This window comes from Bombyx mori, chromosome 9 (genome assembly GCF_030269925.1).
Source record: "Bombyx mori chromosome 9, ASM3026992v2".
Lineage (NCBI taxonomy): Eukaryota > Metazoa > Arthropoda > Insecta > Lepidoptera > Bombycidae > Bombyx > Bombyx mori.
Genome location: NC_085115.1, coordinates 4,840,197 through 4,855,944, shown reverse-complemented (window position 1 = coordinate 4,855,944; position 15,748 = coordinate 4,840,197). Strand labels below are relative to the sequence as shown.

Below are 15,748 nucleotides of genomic sequence, written 5' to 3'. Positions count from 1 at the left end.
AATTCTATTATAAATAGCAAAGAAACGATTTGGTGATAACAATATAATCAAGATCCAAGTTCAGGTTCATTGGTGGTATTATAAGCTTGCGTGGGCTGGTACTACCTTCTTGCTTATTTGTCGCAAAGCATGACTGCTTAATCGTAATCTAATGACATAAGAGTCCCACTCTACAGAGTACTGTTACGCGGGTAAAAAGAACGTCATCTATCGTCGAATTGTAGAAACGAATAACAAAAGACCTAGTAAAATCGAGAACGCTCGAAAAGTGCAACGCCATCTATTAACAAATAGCTGAAACACATATTGAAACAACTGGCCTTATCGGGAATGTTCTCGATAAATCTAGGAATGTCGTATCGATTATAAAAGTGCAGATAGTTCCAGAGAGTTGTTTCAAGGTAGTAAGTAATCGGATCTACTCGAAGCGAAACAGCGAACGGATCACCTGAAGCGAAGCCGAAGATGTGAATTACGAATGGTAAAGTGCTCTGTAAGTGCTTAAGTGTTAAATAGAGTTTTAATTTCTACTTTGGTGGAAGTTTTATTTCTCCCGAACCCCAGCGCGTAACAGTACAATAGAGAGTGTTACATCATATCTCAATAAACCTTTTTTTGTCCTACCTATGCTGATAGCCTTGAGAGGCTATTTTAGGTTCTCCTTGACGTGTAGGTGAGCTCACGGGGCTCAAACCGGGAGTGTTGCTAACACTGGCCCTAACAAGAGCAGTGCTTCGCAGAATCTACCACCGGATCGGAAACGCAACCCACTGAGAAGATCCGGCGAGAAACGCAGTGGGCTGTGTCTATGGATTAATTCACTCGTCGAGCCCTTCGTCGCAAGCGACGAGTTCGACGAGGACGGTGACCGGTGCTTGTGGTACCTAAAAGCACCGTTAATGGATCGGGAGGATCCGTAATTCGTGTTTAGGGCGACGTCGAATGTTTACCATTTCGTCTACAGGATCGGGTATGATTACGTCGTGATGTCTATGGGCTCCGATGACCGCTTAGCACGAGGTAGGCCGTGAACTCGTTCACCCGTGCATCTGGTACTATGTTATAATTCACATCGAGCGACGTAAAAAATTAGATTGCAACATAGTCGTTGAGACAATAAAAAAATAATTCACTTATCAACAGTCTATTCTTAGAAGAAAAATGTTGTATTCCGTAAATACTCAGCTGAATAAAGGATGCATTTTAATACAATGAGAACAGTAGGTACCTGATTGTTTGATCCGCTCTTGTTCGAGTCAAGGATTTTCCAACAATTTATCGCGTAATTCGTTTGATGTCTAGGATGTTCAACGCACGACGTTTGTTTACAATTGCTTATACTTAATTTATTATTCAAGGGCTCAATGCCAATACTGCTCTAAAAGTACAGATTACGAAGAATCATCGTATTTCATACATAACATCGAGGGGTGAAAGGCGAAAATTGGTTTGACACTTTTGCAACTTTACAGGAGAGCCATTAATTTTATTTTTTTATTTATTTCATAATAGAAAAACTTCTTACGTTATTTAAATGGAGTGAACGAAATCAAAGTTCAATTAAAAATATAGAACTGTTGATGCTAATACCAAATAAAACGCATCTTTAATTACAAAGATAAATGTCGCGTATTAAGCAAAAGGACAACCGATAACCGTTGGGGTAAATGCGTTCTTGAGTGGAGACCGCGAACTGGAAAAGGCAGTGTAGAACGCCCTCAGGCTCGGTGGAGTGATGATCTGTGCAGGGTGGCTGGCAGGAACTGGATGAGAGAAGGCGAGGATCGTGCTCAGTGGCGAACAATTGGAAAGGCCTAAGTCCAACAGTGGACTGCTATAGGCTGATGATGATGATTTAAGCGAAATGTCGCTTAAACCAAATAGCCTTTCGCCCTTCGATATGATTGCTAAGGCAGGGCATGATTGAGGGTAAAAGACCACGCTGCAGTTCACCGTTACGATGGACTGACCAAATAAAGGCAGCTCTAAACGATCCCGTCAACGAGTTTTTTTTTATTGCTTAGATGGCTGGACGAGCTCACAGCTCATCTGGTGTTAAGTGGTTACTGGGGCCCATATACATCTACAACGTAACTGCGCCACCCACCTTGAGATGTAAGTTCTAAGGTCTCAAGTATAGTTACAACGGCTGCCCCACACTTCAAATCGAAACGCATTACTGCTTCACGGCGGAAATTACTCTGCCAAGAGTGCAAACGAAATGATGGCTAGAGCTAATTTATGTCAAATTTCTGAAATGAAATCGACGGTGCCTCAATCGGTACAATGCACGTTCGGACGACTCGATACAAACAATCTGCCAGACGACAATACGCCTAATTATACTTCTACCAAGAGGTATTGAGTATGTATAATGTTAATTCATAGTTCAGTCACTCGAAAGTCTGTCTGCAGCAACGGAACGTTCACGGCGAGCAGGTGTCTCGACCTTGGCTACTACTACGGATATTCTGCATGTTTGTTTTAAAACTTTTTCCGCAAATCTCTTGTACTAGTTACATTTCGGTCTTAGACGTCAAAATCATGCGTACAAACATTTATTAAGGCCGCTCTCGATCTATGTTGATAAGCGTTATGAGTAATTGAAGTGTTCCAACTAGTTAACATTGAGTTTTATAGCTGTAGACATAATAAAATAAAGCTTATCGCGTGGATCGCATTATTTTAACTATTCAAGTTCGTAATTTCTTTATGACGTCTTGAAATACTTGTTTGCTGTTGTTGTTGTGTCAGGATGATAAAAGAATCGGACGTTGAACGCCGCATTATCCTCGACGGGGCATAGGTGGCGCGATATGATAGCTAGGGCTCCTACGTCTGCGGTCGAGGTCGGGAGCTAGGGAGAGGTGGCAAGCGCTCGCCATGCCACATTCAGTTTACAATCGCGCGGCACAAGTGTTGCGCGCACGCAACTGTACAACGCCGCAGAACCCGCGCAGTTATCGAATCGACCGTCTTATCGATTACGCCTTCCGTTTCAAAACGACGCGCGGAATACGAACATGGATGGAACGTCTCGCGCTAAGTGAACATCCGCAGGATTGGAAAGTTTGTTAACTGTACCGCGTGATGTGGTAAACAATAGGAGACGTACCGGCGCCGTTCCCTCTGGATTCGATCGATGTGTGCTCGTCCTTTATCTGTGTTCGCGGAGATAACGTGATGTGACAGCGGGACGACTTGTGGTGTCAGTGGAATAGTTTTGTGAAAGTGTGCACTGAGCGTGAGTGAGCAGACGGCCGCCGCCGCCGCCAGTGCTCTGTGACAATGTTGAATTGCACGGATCTGGAATGCATCCTACATCATCACCATTACTATGCGCACCTGCATCACATACATCACCTGCAAAATGCTCAGGACACAGGTATGTTGAAATGCGTAATATGCGCGATGTATTCGGACGTCAAGATTTTTTTCTTTCCAAACATTTAAATGGAACGAAACAATAGTTGTTACGATCAGTTCGTTTGTTTTGAAGCGGACGATGAGTGTTTTTAGAAAACAAACTAATCCAAAACAGCGGAACGATTGGGCCGCCTTTCATTTATTCTGTCTCTTATTGATACTGGACTGAATGGCGAAACGATTAATAATTGTAGCTTCGAACATTCAAGTCGTGAGGTGCTCTTGAACTTTTTGAACAAGAGAACAGAATTTAGCACATCAATTAGGGGCATTAATAGCTTAAGAACCAAGGTTCTATGCAACGGCTAGCCAGGTGCTTGCGGATATCACGCAACGAACCGCTTATTGCGAGCCGTTTTCACTCTGTTAACTTACTTGGACGAACGACTTCAAAACCTGCCCGGCGACGCGAAATGGACGAAATATTTGTACAAACAAACGCACGTTTTCTCTTTTAACTCGCCGATTACGAGTCTAGTTGAGCGTGTATCATTGTTACACCTTGGAAATCAAAATTGAATACCGTTTTTATGTATTCATATGTAAAACTAGCTTTTGCTCGCGACTCCGTCCGCGTGGAATAGTTACATTGGCATAACGCTAAATTTTACCCCCACTTCATTTACGTAGAAAGTGAAAATATTTTGAAACATTGTTTATTGGTGCTCCACTTGTATAGGTCTCATGATGTTATATAATCTATAGTCTTCCTCAATAAATGGGCTATCTAACACTGAAATATTCTTTAAAATCGGACCAGTAGTTTCTGAGATTAGCACGTTCAAACAAACAAACTCTTCAGCTTTATAATATTAATAATAATATAATTATAGATAAAACTTATATAATTCGAAGGGTGTTGCCCCGTCAGGTACACAATGTTACATATGTGTATGTTGCTTTTAAAGCAAAAAGAACCTAAATTCAACTAAGCATTCATGCACATCACATAGGTCTTATCAATTCATAAAACAAAACACAACTCTTCTCATATCAAAGTCATAATATCAGTGATCTTAGCGAATATTTTGCGTTTCACGATAGTGTGTTTCTTGGCATTCCTATTTGTTTTCCAACGTACTGAGACTAATCAGAATATGTCGAGTTTTCAGCTGTGTAAATTGGTATAAACGTCACTTTTAATCACAAGCACTCAGAACATCAGAATGTATTATTTGCATTCTCGTATATTGTATTTGTTTCTTAAAACAATTACTATAAATCGTATATTATAAATAATTATACAGTATTTCTGACATACCTTAGAAAATGTTTAATTTGTCTCCTATGATAAGATAATCGAATTTCTAATAAAAAAAATTATATATATTTCATTATTTCCTCGTTGATCGTTATACATTTTTCTATCTTCAAATTAAGAAAAAGTCTTAAAAAATTTTTTTACTAAATTCACTCTATACATCAGAATCTGTTCAGTCGAATTTTGTATCAATTATCCAAAATTACATTATCTCTTAAAAGGATAAATATAGATATTTGTCAGCCATTACAAATCAATTACTATAATAATATGATATACTCAATTTGTAAAGTCGATATGTCACCCAAATTTCTTCTTCTCTTATAATATTTTGCCAAAGTTACAGCGTTAAATAGTTGTGACATACGAACCAATTTAAGAGTTCCATTATGTTGTTGTTTGGATTAAGAATCTAGATAGTATAAATCAATGTATACAGAAGACAAATTCCTTCGAAGGCAGACTAGTTTACGATATAGAACGTGAATACTTATTGTTGTTGATAATAATCAGATATTGTAGGATACAGCAATCAATTAATTATCACAAAGGATTCTTTTCAAGTCTCATTTCAAAAAGGCATACTGATGGCGATGGGTAAATTTTATGAAAGAGTTTAATTAAATCTGGAGGATACGAAAATGATCTTTAGTATAATAATGATAAAGGTGTTGTCATATTTACACAAGTACACATTATTTTGAATTGCCGACTCCGAGAGTCCTTTAGACCACGAAAATGCAAATATATAATACATTTTAGAAAATCCATAGATGAAATGAACACGGGAGCTAAACGCCCATGTAATTGCGCAGATTTAACACCAAACCGAAAATCACAACAAATACATTCCCTCGTGCAGCATAGTGTTGTGATTTCACAACTAATGTTGTCATTCGCAAGACGAAGTGCCGCAGCACGAGATATAAATCCAGACTCCGTATTATCAAACAATTTATCTTGACTACGTTTGTCAGTCTTGATAACAAAAAAACTGCACCTTGATATTCTTCATTCAATATATTTTATTAAATAGTCATGTCCGAGTCATTAGCTTCGCCGGTTTCTATAGATAGAAGAGATAAAACTGAAGTAAACCATTATTATTTAAATACATATCTATAGTGTAAATTAAATACAGTACACATACTTTGTTTCTTATTGTAATATGTTATTTATTTATTTATAAGACTGGTATAGTACATATCGCATTGACTTAATTATAAAAAAAGTTTTTTTTATAATACACTAGCGACCCGCCCTCGCTTCGCTTCGGAAACATTAAAACACACATGAAACCAAAAAAAAAAAAAAAATTAAAAAAAGTAGCCTATGTTCATCAGGGACAATGTCGGCTTCTAATGAAAAAAGAATTTTTCAAATCGGTCCAGTAGTTTCGGAGCCTATTCGAAACAAACAAACAAACAAATCTTTCCTCTTTATAATATTAAGTATAGATTTAAAATCAATGCATCCATCGCCATCGATTTTCTCTTCATCATCCTTGGGTGATTTACTAGGGAGAATGCGCAGAGCGTTCTTTAGTTTTTGACATTGTATTTAGAATGCATTGATCCAAGAGTTATAATAAAAATATGACGTACGCAACAGTTACATGTTAAATTCATTATTTTTAATGTATTTAAACACATACTTTCTATGTTGTTATGTTCGAGCTCTGAATTTGTATTTTAGTAATGTACATATATTAAAACACAATTCGGTTTGAAACTCTTGTGTTACCGAAGCAGAGAGAGTCGTCATCTTTTTGGCTGTATAATTTCCACTCAGAGTATACAAAAATTTATTGTATAATAGTTGTCTGTAGTGAAACTAGATTCCTCTTTAAATTAAGCCCTATTTGATCTCCTTGAGATGCTAAAATTGATTTTTGTATGCCCATCTCCGCGTCAAATTAATAGTCCTAAAGAAAAAGCATTTTTCCGATTTGGTGCTGCATAACTACATCAAACAAACAACTTCAACTTACGTATTAAGAATACTGTGTATTTGTAAGTTGATGTACCTTTTTTATTGCTTAGATTGGTGGACGAGCCCACGCGATGTTAAGTAATTACTGAAGCCCATAAACACATACAACGTAAATACACCCCCCACCTTGAGATGTAAGTTCTAAGGTCTCAGTATAGTTACAACGGCTGCCCCATCCTTCAAGCCGAAACGCATTACTGCTTCACGGCAGAAATAGGTGGGGTGGTGGTACCTACCCGTGCGGACTCACAAGAGATTCTACCACCAGTAAAAAACTACTTATACTCTTACTTCTGTTAAATCTTGTCACTTGTCAATTATTTACATACGGTTTGGAAAGTCAACAGAATAAGGAATGAAACAAATGAATAAATAATGCGACACAGCTGGAAGCGGTGACTTGTAATGTCCATAAATTTTTTCATAGACTTGATGGTTGTAGTAATTGAGCAAAATTCACATTTTTAATATAATTATTATAAAGGTGCCTTTGTATTATTATATAAATGTATTGTCTTCGAAACATTTATTCATATAATTATTTAACAATAAACATCCAATAATTTTGCATTAAGTTCGTTGAGGTGTGTGAATCGAAGTGTCTCTTCAATTGACTCTATAAGCAAACAAGTTATTTTTTTTTCAGACATAAGGTGCAATTATTGTTGTTGATAAACTTCAAGTGACATATGCCAAGCATTCGCCCTTTTTTTTCTTACCTATGCTGATAGCCGATAGCCTTGAGAGGCTATTTCAGCTTCTCCTTGACGTGTAAGTGAGCTCACGGGGCTCAAACCGGGAGTGTTGCTAACACTGGCCCTAGCAAGAGCAGAGCATCGCAGAATCTACCTCCGGATCGGAAACGCGAACCACTGAGAAGATCCGGCGAGAAACTCAGTGGGTTGTGTCTATGGGTTAATTCACTCGTCGAGCCCTTCGTCCCAAGCGATGGCTTTGACAAGGACGGTGACCAGTGCTTGTGGTACCTAAAAGTACCGTTAATGGATCGCATTCGCCAAACACTGAATATCAAAGCAAAAGCGATTAGCACGATAGTTAGATTCTAAATGTTTTTACGAATATGGGATTTTGCTAAGATAATTAAAATAATTGGGTTTTTTAATGAACACATTCCTTGATCTTATTTCGATTCCTAGTGCGTTGTAAAGGTTGTAAATCATACTTTATCCACTATTTCATTTTTTTTATATTCCGTCACTGTCCCAAATCTTAAGCCTAATTTCCGTACACAGATTTTTATTATCTAGTCCCGTTGATCAAGGAACCCTAAATCCTATTTGATTCTTTTTAGTCTCCTTCGACAATATCCTGTTTGCTGAAACTGGTTCTATGTAGGTAGGAAATGCGTGTCACGATATTGTAACTAATCATTTATTGTAGATTGCGAAATCAATTTAGCCGAGAGTCGATATCGACGTAACGTATTTCAATGGGATTTTTTTTAGTTTGAAAATACATTAACAATTTAGTTTTATTGTATTTGCTTGCATTGAGAAGAGGAACACTTTTAACAGAGAAATATGAACAAAATTTGATATACATAGAGTGATTTTTGTTCCAAATACAAAACAGAACTGTTATTGAATTTAATTTTTTTTTATGGTAAGCCTGCACGCGTTGGGCTCTACCATTCCACCTAGCTCTGTCAATAGGTGCTTTAACATGCGTTCCATAACAGGAGGATGTACATATTAAAATACCACTGACAGTCTCAATTCATCTCTCAAAGCATTCATATTGTTTATTCTGGTAGCCACTTAACGACAATTAATAGAGTATCAGCCACTCTGTTATCCTAGATTCAATTTTTGTTCCTTAATTCTTGAATCGTGTATTTGATAAATGCGATTGGGCGATCTTTAATCATGATCTCATAAATTTTATCATCGTAACAGTAAAAAAATGAAAATGAATTTTTGAGAGTTGGCAACAAATTAATTATCAGTATTTATTCATATTTAAATTGGCGGTTCAATGTTCTTTAGCAGCATTACCGTTCGCTGGTTTTAGTGCTATCTTTTCATCGTAATTAGTCTTCCACTTATGTTTGAAGATTGTTTAATTATACGTGCGGCTGAATGTTGTTTTCATAGTTTCCAATTTCTGTTGATTTACACGTTGACAGACGGACAGAGGCGGTCCGCTTAGTTTAGATACGGCTCGCTGTTGCTAATGAATTTTACATTTTAACTCGATGCTGGTTTAAAATGATAGTGAAACATAGATAGATACCTAGAAATGAAAACACGTTGGCAATTACTTCGTATCTGTAAATTTAACTATGTCCCCATAGTTCACTATTATACATTGAAGGATTATTATTGTCAGATTGTCTGGCAGGCGTTGTCGTGTTTTATTTTAAATAAAATAGGTTTTTTTTTATTTCTTCTTGGGAATCTCCTAATGTTCCTTGCAAATCCTGTCATTTTCTTTGAAAATCTATGTTCTAGTTTAAAAACACATAGTCGATCTAGTGATGCGTATCACTAACGAATAGAATTTAACTCTTTACCTAAATGTAGTGTAGTACCTAAATGTCAAACATTACACAGATAACATAAAATTATTAGTATTTTTCAAAAGCAAATTAGCAAATAGAAGTTTTCACATTCGTTTAAAATACCAAGCGTGAATAATGTTTAATATCTATAATCTCACGATACGTACTATCTTATTTAGAAATCTGGATTTAGTAATACAACCTTGGCTATGTCTTAAAAATATGTAAAAGCATTTAATATTCTTAACACGTTTTTTTTAATAGTATGTTGCATCGTTATTTTTGTCTATATTTATCTACGAAACAACATTTCAAGGCCTAGGATCTACGCAGAAAGAAGAATTAATATCTATCGTGTTTGATAGAAGTTTCTCAGAAATCACTACATAATATAAAACAAAGTCGCTTTCTCTGTCCCTATATCTGTCCCTATGTATGCTTAAATCTTCAAAACTACGCAACGGATTTTGATGCGGTTTTTTAAATAGATAGAGAGATTGAAGAGGAAGGTTTATATGTAAAACTAGAGGTCCCGCAGTAGTCGAAATTCGACTATAATTGGAATTGTAAGTCTGTACAACATTATGATTGTATTTTATACTTCTATAATCACAATTTAATCTATTCTCAATTTGATCACAGACGTCAAGAACAATAGTTGGCCAATAAATAGTATGCATGCGTGTGTGCGTCAAATACATGGTATGTAGTGTGTGTAATGTTTTCTTTATTGATTTAATGTATCTTTTATGCATTATTTTAAAAATATATGAGCATTGTGCACTTCTTCTCTATATTCTCTATAAGTATGGAAAATTTCATACTCCTCCGTCCGCATAATTTTCGTAAAAAGGATACAAAGTTTTTGCTTCACATATTAATATAAAGATAACATCCATTAAATAGTGGAGAAATTAATAATAAATTACAGTTTCCGAAGCGAAGCGAGGGCGCTAGTATATTATATTTATTATGTTCGGGCACGTAAAAAGTATGACGTCACTTAATGGAAGCGAATGGATTACGATCTAAATGTACTCATCTAGAGTCACGGTAAACTTCTATATGTCGCAACTGGTGTGGTGGGCTGACCATGGAAGGAGAATTTAGAGGAAACTCGACTCAATTGAAACTTTTATTTTAATTTTTTTGTTGCCCGTTTACTGGTGGTAGGACCTCTTGTGAGTCCGCACGGTAGGTACCACCACTCCGCCTATTTCTGACGTGAAGCAGTAATGCGTTTCGTTTTTAAGGGTGGGGCAACCGTTGTAACTATACTTAAAACCTTAGAACTTATATCTCAAGGTGGGTGGCGCATTCACATTGTAGATGTCTATGGGCTCCAGTAAGCACTTAGCACTAGGTGGGCTGTGAGCTCATCCACCCATCTAAGCAATAAAAAAACTGTGTAAGCAAACGGCCCACCCGATGGTGAGTGGTTACCGTCGCTCATGGACCTCAGCAATACCAGGGGCAGAGTCAAGCCGCTGCCTACCGTTTAATACTCTCCACAAGCCACTTCGATTTCGTGACTCAAACTAGTCAGAGGCATTCATAATACTATTGTATGTTATGATGTCGCGATTTCCTTCGAGTAGTTGTGTTTTTAAAAAAGAAAAAGAAAGAGAAAGAAGATTACTTTCTAATAAATACATCGATCGGCATGTGTGAGCTTCAGAACATTATTCAAATTCAAATTCAAAATCATTTATTTCAACCTAGATGTCAGTATAACATAGTCCTGAGAAGAACCGGCGAAACAAACTCAGCGGCCTTTTATTTTATTTTTTTAAGATTCTAATGTCGCATATTGAAGAGTACCATTGTATCCAATACGAGTTTCAATTTGAAAACATATGAATGAGCACTTAATAATTGTGTCCTCGAGTATTAACAATTTATAATCAAATACAAATCATACCGCTTTAGTTTTATATGACAAAACACAGACGAAGATAGTTTTAACTTTTGTTAGTGAGGTATATTCAAAGGGTAAGGAAAAAGTACTTGATAAATTCTCTATATATAAAATATTATACCTGGCTTTGTAGATTTCTGTAAGGGGATCGGCATTTTCTGTCTTTGACTACGATTTTTAACAAAAACCATAATATTTTTTTAGACCTATAAAAAAGTTCTTGATAACAATGTCCGATTAGAACTACACGTGCTAATAATAATTTAACAAAGGATTCTTCTTATTAGAAACATAAGGACGAAAGAGCCTGTTTATAAACAAGCAAAAATCAACTTTACGAAAATTGATGTAACGTTACTAACATACATGATTCGAACAACCGATTTTACTACGACTCTGATAACTAGGATCATAAAATAATTGCGTTCATATACAACTTAGTATCGACTCGTATTCGTGACAATTATTTCGAATTTAACATAAAACACTCACAGAAAATGGACAAGTTCTACTTGTATATATTTTATCGCTGTCAACGTATTAGCGTACGTGGTTTTTAATAAATATATACTTATATTTTAAATGATGATTTCCCAAAAATAATAATAATCAGTGAATGTTTGAAATTTAAACCACGTTAGTAATACCAGACAATTCAAATTTTATTTAATATGTAGGTATACGACAAAGGGAAGATCTTCCACCGAGCGGGTGATATTGCTCAGTAGACCGACGGTCCGAATGTTGTTGTTCGGAAGTTGTATAGGTATATGCGCTTTATCTTGAAAATGTGGAAAGCGAGATTCAGGCATCTGTCAATTATCTTGTGTTCTGTGATGGCTACCGCCACAAATATTTTAAATATTATGGTAGACTAGATCTTGTTAGTAAATGTCAATAGGGTCCATATTGCTCTCAACGTGATTTTTTTAATTTATCATTTAGATGGATGAACGAACTTATGGCCCAACTGGTGTTAATTAATCAGCGGAGCATCAACAACACCAATAACGTAAATGTCGCCACCCACCTTGAGACTTGAGATCTGAGCCTCAGTTATACAGTACAGCGGCTACCAGAGCAGTATAGCCGGCAGAACTAGCGAGGTTGGTGATATCTTCCCACGCGGGCTCATAAGACCCTACCATTAGTATTTACACAAATTAAAATGTTTGCGAGTTTTAATTTTTATTCCTACACCGCGAAAGTCAATCGTGAAAATTTTATAAGTAGGTATTTTATTAAAAAAAAAAATCGTACCTGTCTGCGGGATTCGAACAGTGGCATAATCGCATCGCTCGATACGAATGCACCGTGCGTCTTATCCTTTAGGCCACGACCACTTCATAAACGTCAACTCGAAGTCTTCAGATCGCGATGCGTGACTGTTTCACTACGGAAACAGGCGGGATGTTGGCCCTTACTTGTGCGGTTAATAATTAAACTTAATAATTAATCATTTTTAATAATTAAAAAACGTGAGACTGTACCGTAAAAGTATCACGAGATCCTTCTCTTTCTTTAACACTGAACTGGTGGTAGGACATCTTGTGAGTCCGCGCGGGTAGGTACCACCACCCTGCCTATTTCTGCCGTGAAGCAATAATACGTTTCAGTCTGAAGGGTAGGGCAGCCGTTGTAACTATACTGAGATCTTACAACTTGTATCTGAAGGTGGGTGGCGCATTTACGTAGTAGATGTCTATGGGCTCCAGTAACCACTTAACACCAGGTGGGCTGTGAGCTCGTCCAACCATCTAAGCAATAAATAAATAAAAAGTCGGTTCAAAAAACATATTTTTCTTTTTTAAATCAGCGGAGATCAATGAAACGAAGCTCGTTGTACAAAGTAATGACATCACGTGTTGTTTGAATTTTTAATTAAATTCTCCTTCGAGCTACCTACTAACGTGTTTTAACGCGAAACGACCTCTAACCCCAGTTACGCAAAACTGGTTTTCGTGTGAGTTCTTATAATTTGGGATACTTTGGTGTTGTAGTTGAATATGCGCAGATTTGAGTTAGGCATTTGTTTACGATTGTCACGCGGTTGGAATGGTTGGAGTGAGACTTGCCCAAAAAATAATTAAAGATTGGTCCAAGGCTTTTTGCTTGATACTCGAACGAATAAAAGTTAAGGTATGCGCGCAAAAAATAATGATTTGAATTACAAATTATACAACATGATACGTAATTTTGTCCTCATACAAAAATATACAGATTCAAATATGTATAGCTTTGTTGTCAGCTCAGAACATCCGTGTTTAGTTAAAAGATACTCCTATATTTGGTTAAAGTCCAAGAGTGTGATAAACGTCTACATTATTATAATAGAGCATTTGGAACAATAACTGATAGATAAATAAAATAGGATACGTGTAGAGGAGCGAGGGGCTTGGTGTAACAGTTTTCATGAAAACTAATATATATCTTGAGATTCATTGATTAAATTGCTACTAAATAAAGATGGATGGATGCTGTAACTCTTCCTCTACCAAATCAAGTAAAAACAATAACATAACTATTGGTCATTATTTTAAAATTAATTATTTTCTAGAAGAAATGCGGTGTTACAACTTACCTCGTGCTTGGGGCAAGTTGTAACGTCTACCAGGGCAAGTAGTAACGACAATTCTTTCTTTATTTATTTTTAACAAAATGACATCTTTCTAAAGTAGATATTATGTAATTGTTATCAAAAATCAACTTAAATACACATTTTAAGTAATCTACACCTAAAAATTAAGTAATTAACAGTTTTATTTAGTTAAACACTACTTATAATCATCATGGCACTTTTAAGGCTTCGTCAAACAGAACGCGTAATTAGCGCGCGTCAGGGCGCTAAACTGACGGCGCGCTATGACGCCGAGATGTGTTGTACTACTATGGTAACATACTGTCAGACAGAGCCCCATCGCTATAAATACGCAACGCTCTGTTGCGGCGTTAGGGCTGTTTGACAGTATATTACCATAGTAGTACAACACATCTCGGCGTCATAGCGTGCCGTCAGTTTAAGGCTTCGTCAAGAAGAACGTGTAATTAGCGCGCGTCAGAGCGCTACGCTATGACGCCGAGATGTGATGTACTATAAGCTATAAGCGCTATAAGCGCTATAGCGCTGGCGCTCTGTGTGACGGTATGTTACCATAGTTATACAACACATCTCGGTGTCATAGCGCGGCGTTAGTTTAGCACTCTGACGCGCTCTAAGTACGCGTTCTGTTTGACGAAGGCTTTAAGTCACAGTAAGTATATAATTAAATTATTTATATGTAAGCTATGCTTCGTAATCATCTCTTTTTAATATTTATCTAACAAAGTATTGCACTTATATGAAAATTTGGTGGGCTTAACTTAATTGAATTTAGTCGTCATCTGAGCTACAATTAATACAAATAAAATATATAGTATCTCCTGTAACACATTTTCAGGCAACGTTCCCGTCCGTCTAAAATGTCTAAATAAATAAATAAAATATCCATACTTAAGCGCTCTTATTCTGTTTGAAGTTGAAAATGTTTTCTCCGGGTTTTTCTCTTGCGAGCCGTGTATTTGAATCACAATTATTTGCTTTGATTATATTACTCTCCTATACTGTCCTACAAAAACAATCGAGAGTAGCAATCGTTGCGGTCGACGTGTTTACATAACGTGATATTCATTAGCATTAAACATCTCTAACTATGTTAGATAATGAACTGATGACTTTTTATATTAAATTATTAATTTTAGACACACCTTCGGAATATACTTTTGCATTACAGCAAACAGTTAAGCTACGTGGATCAATAAGGTCACTTACAAGTCAATAGGAGGAAAAATAAAAATTACGAAACAAAAAAATTTAATGTCGATGAAGAATAATAATTCGCAATGTCGCATGGAACTAGGAAGCGCGAGTCACACGGCCGGTTCGGAAGTGACTTGATCAGAATTATACCGGTTATATAAGTTGGCACAGTCAAATTTTAAAACAGCAGGTCAAAAATTGTTGATTCATAGCCTTCCTGACATAAAAGTATCTGCGTTACACGCTCAGACAGAGTGGTGTGAACAGCCATTAATATCGATGCGTTATTACGTAACACCGGCTTTCTGTTTCAACAAATATTTTTTGTCAGTTTATTTTGTATTTAAGTTGAACCGTTCCTACTCTAGCTCGTCAAAATTATAGCTTAATATTCGATATTTAAAATGCTCTAATGTACTTTGGGAACTGATTTAAAAAAAAACTTGTTTTATTTACAAGTAAATTATAAAATTGTGAATAGCCGTATAAAACACGTATATAAACAAAACATGAAAACAAAATTTGTATAAATGCCTAACCATTACTGATTACTAAACAAAAACCCTTCCAACAAATTTCCATCAGGGCAATGGTAGGCAGCGGCTTGACTTTGCCCCTGGCATTGCTGACGCCCATGAGCGACGGTGACCACTTACCATCAGGTGGGCCGTATGCTCGTCTGCCTACAAAGGCAATAAAAAAAAAAAAAATAATAATTTGAGGTTTGCAGTAGTGAAAATTATTCTCACACAAACGCTTTTGTACATTGATGCAGAACAAATCTAAAATGTTAAAAACGAACTTCTATTTGGCAAGTAGGTATCTAAAAAAAAG

At 36.4% G+C, this 15,748-nt stretch overlaps 1 protein-coding gene across 1 annotated transcript in view; it reads left to right on the top strand.

Annotated features, from left to right (window-relative positions):
* The first annotated feature begins 2,629 nt into the window (after positions 1-2,629).
* LOC101735549 (uncharacterized) overlaps positions 2,630-15,748 on the top strand; it is a 285,974-nt gene continuing 272,855 nt past the window's right edge. Inside the window, exon 1 of the mRNA XM_004925600.3 lies at positions 2,630-3,385. Within this exon, the coding sequence (XP_004925657.1) occupies positions 3,289-3,385 (97 nt within the window). The 5' untranslated portion in view covers positions 2,630-3,288. The remainder of the gene's footprint in view (positions 3,386-15,748) is intronic.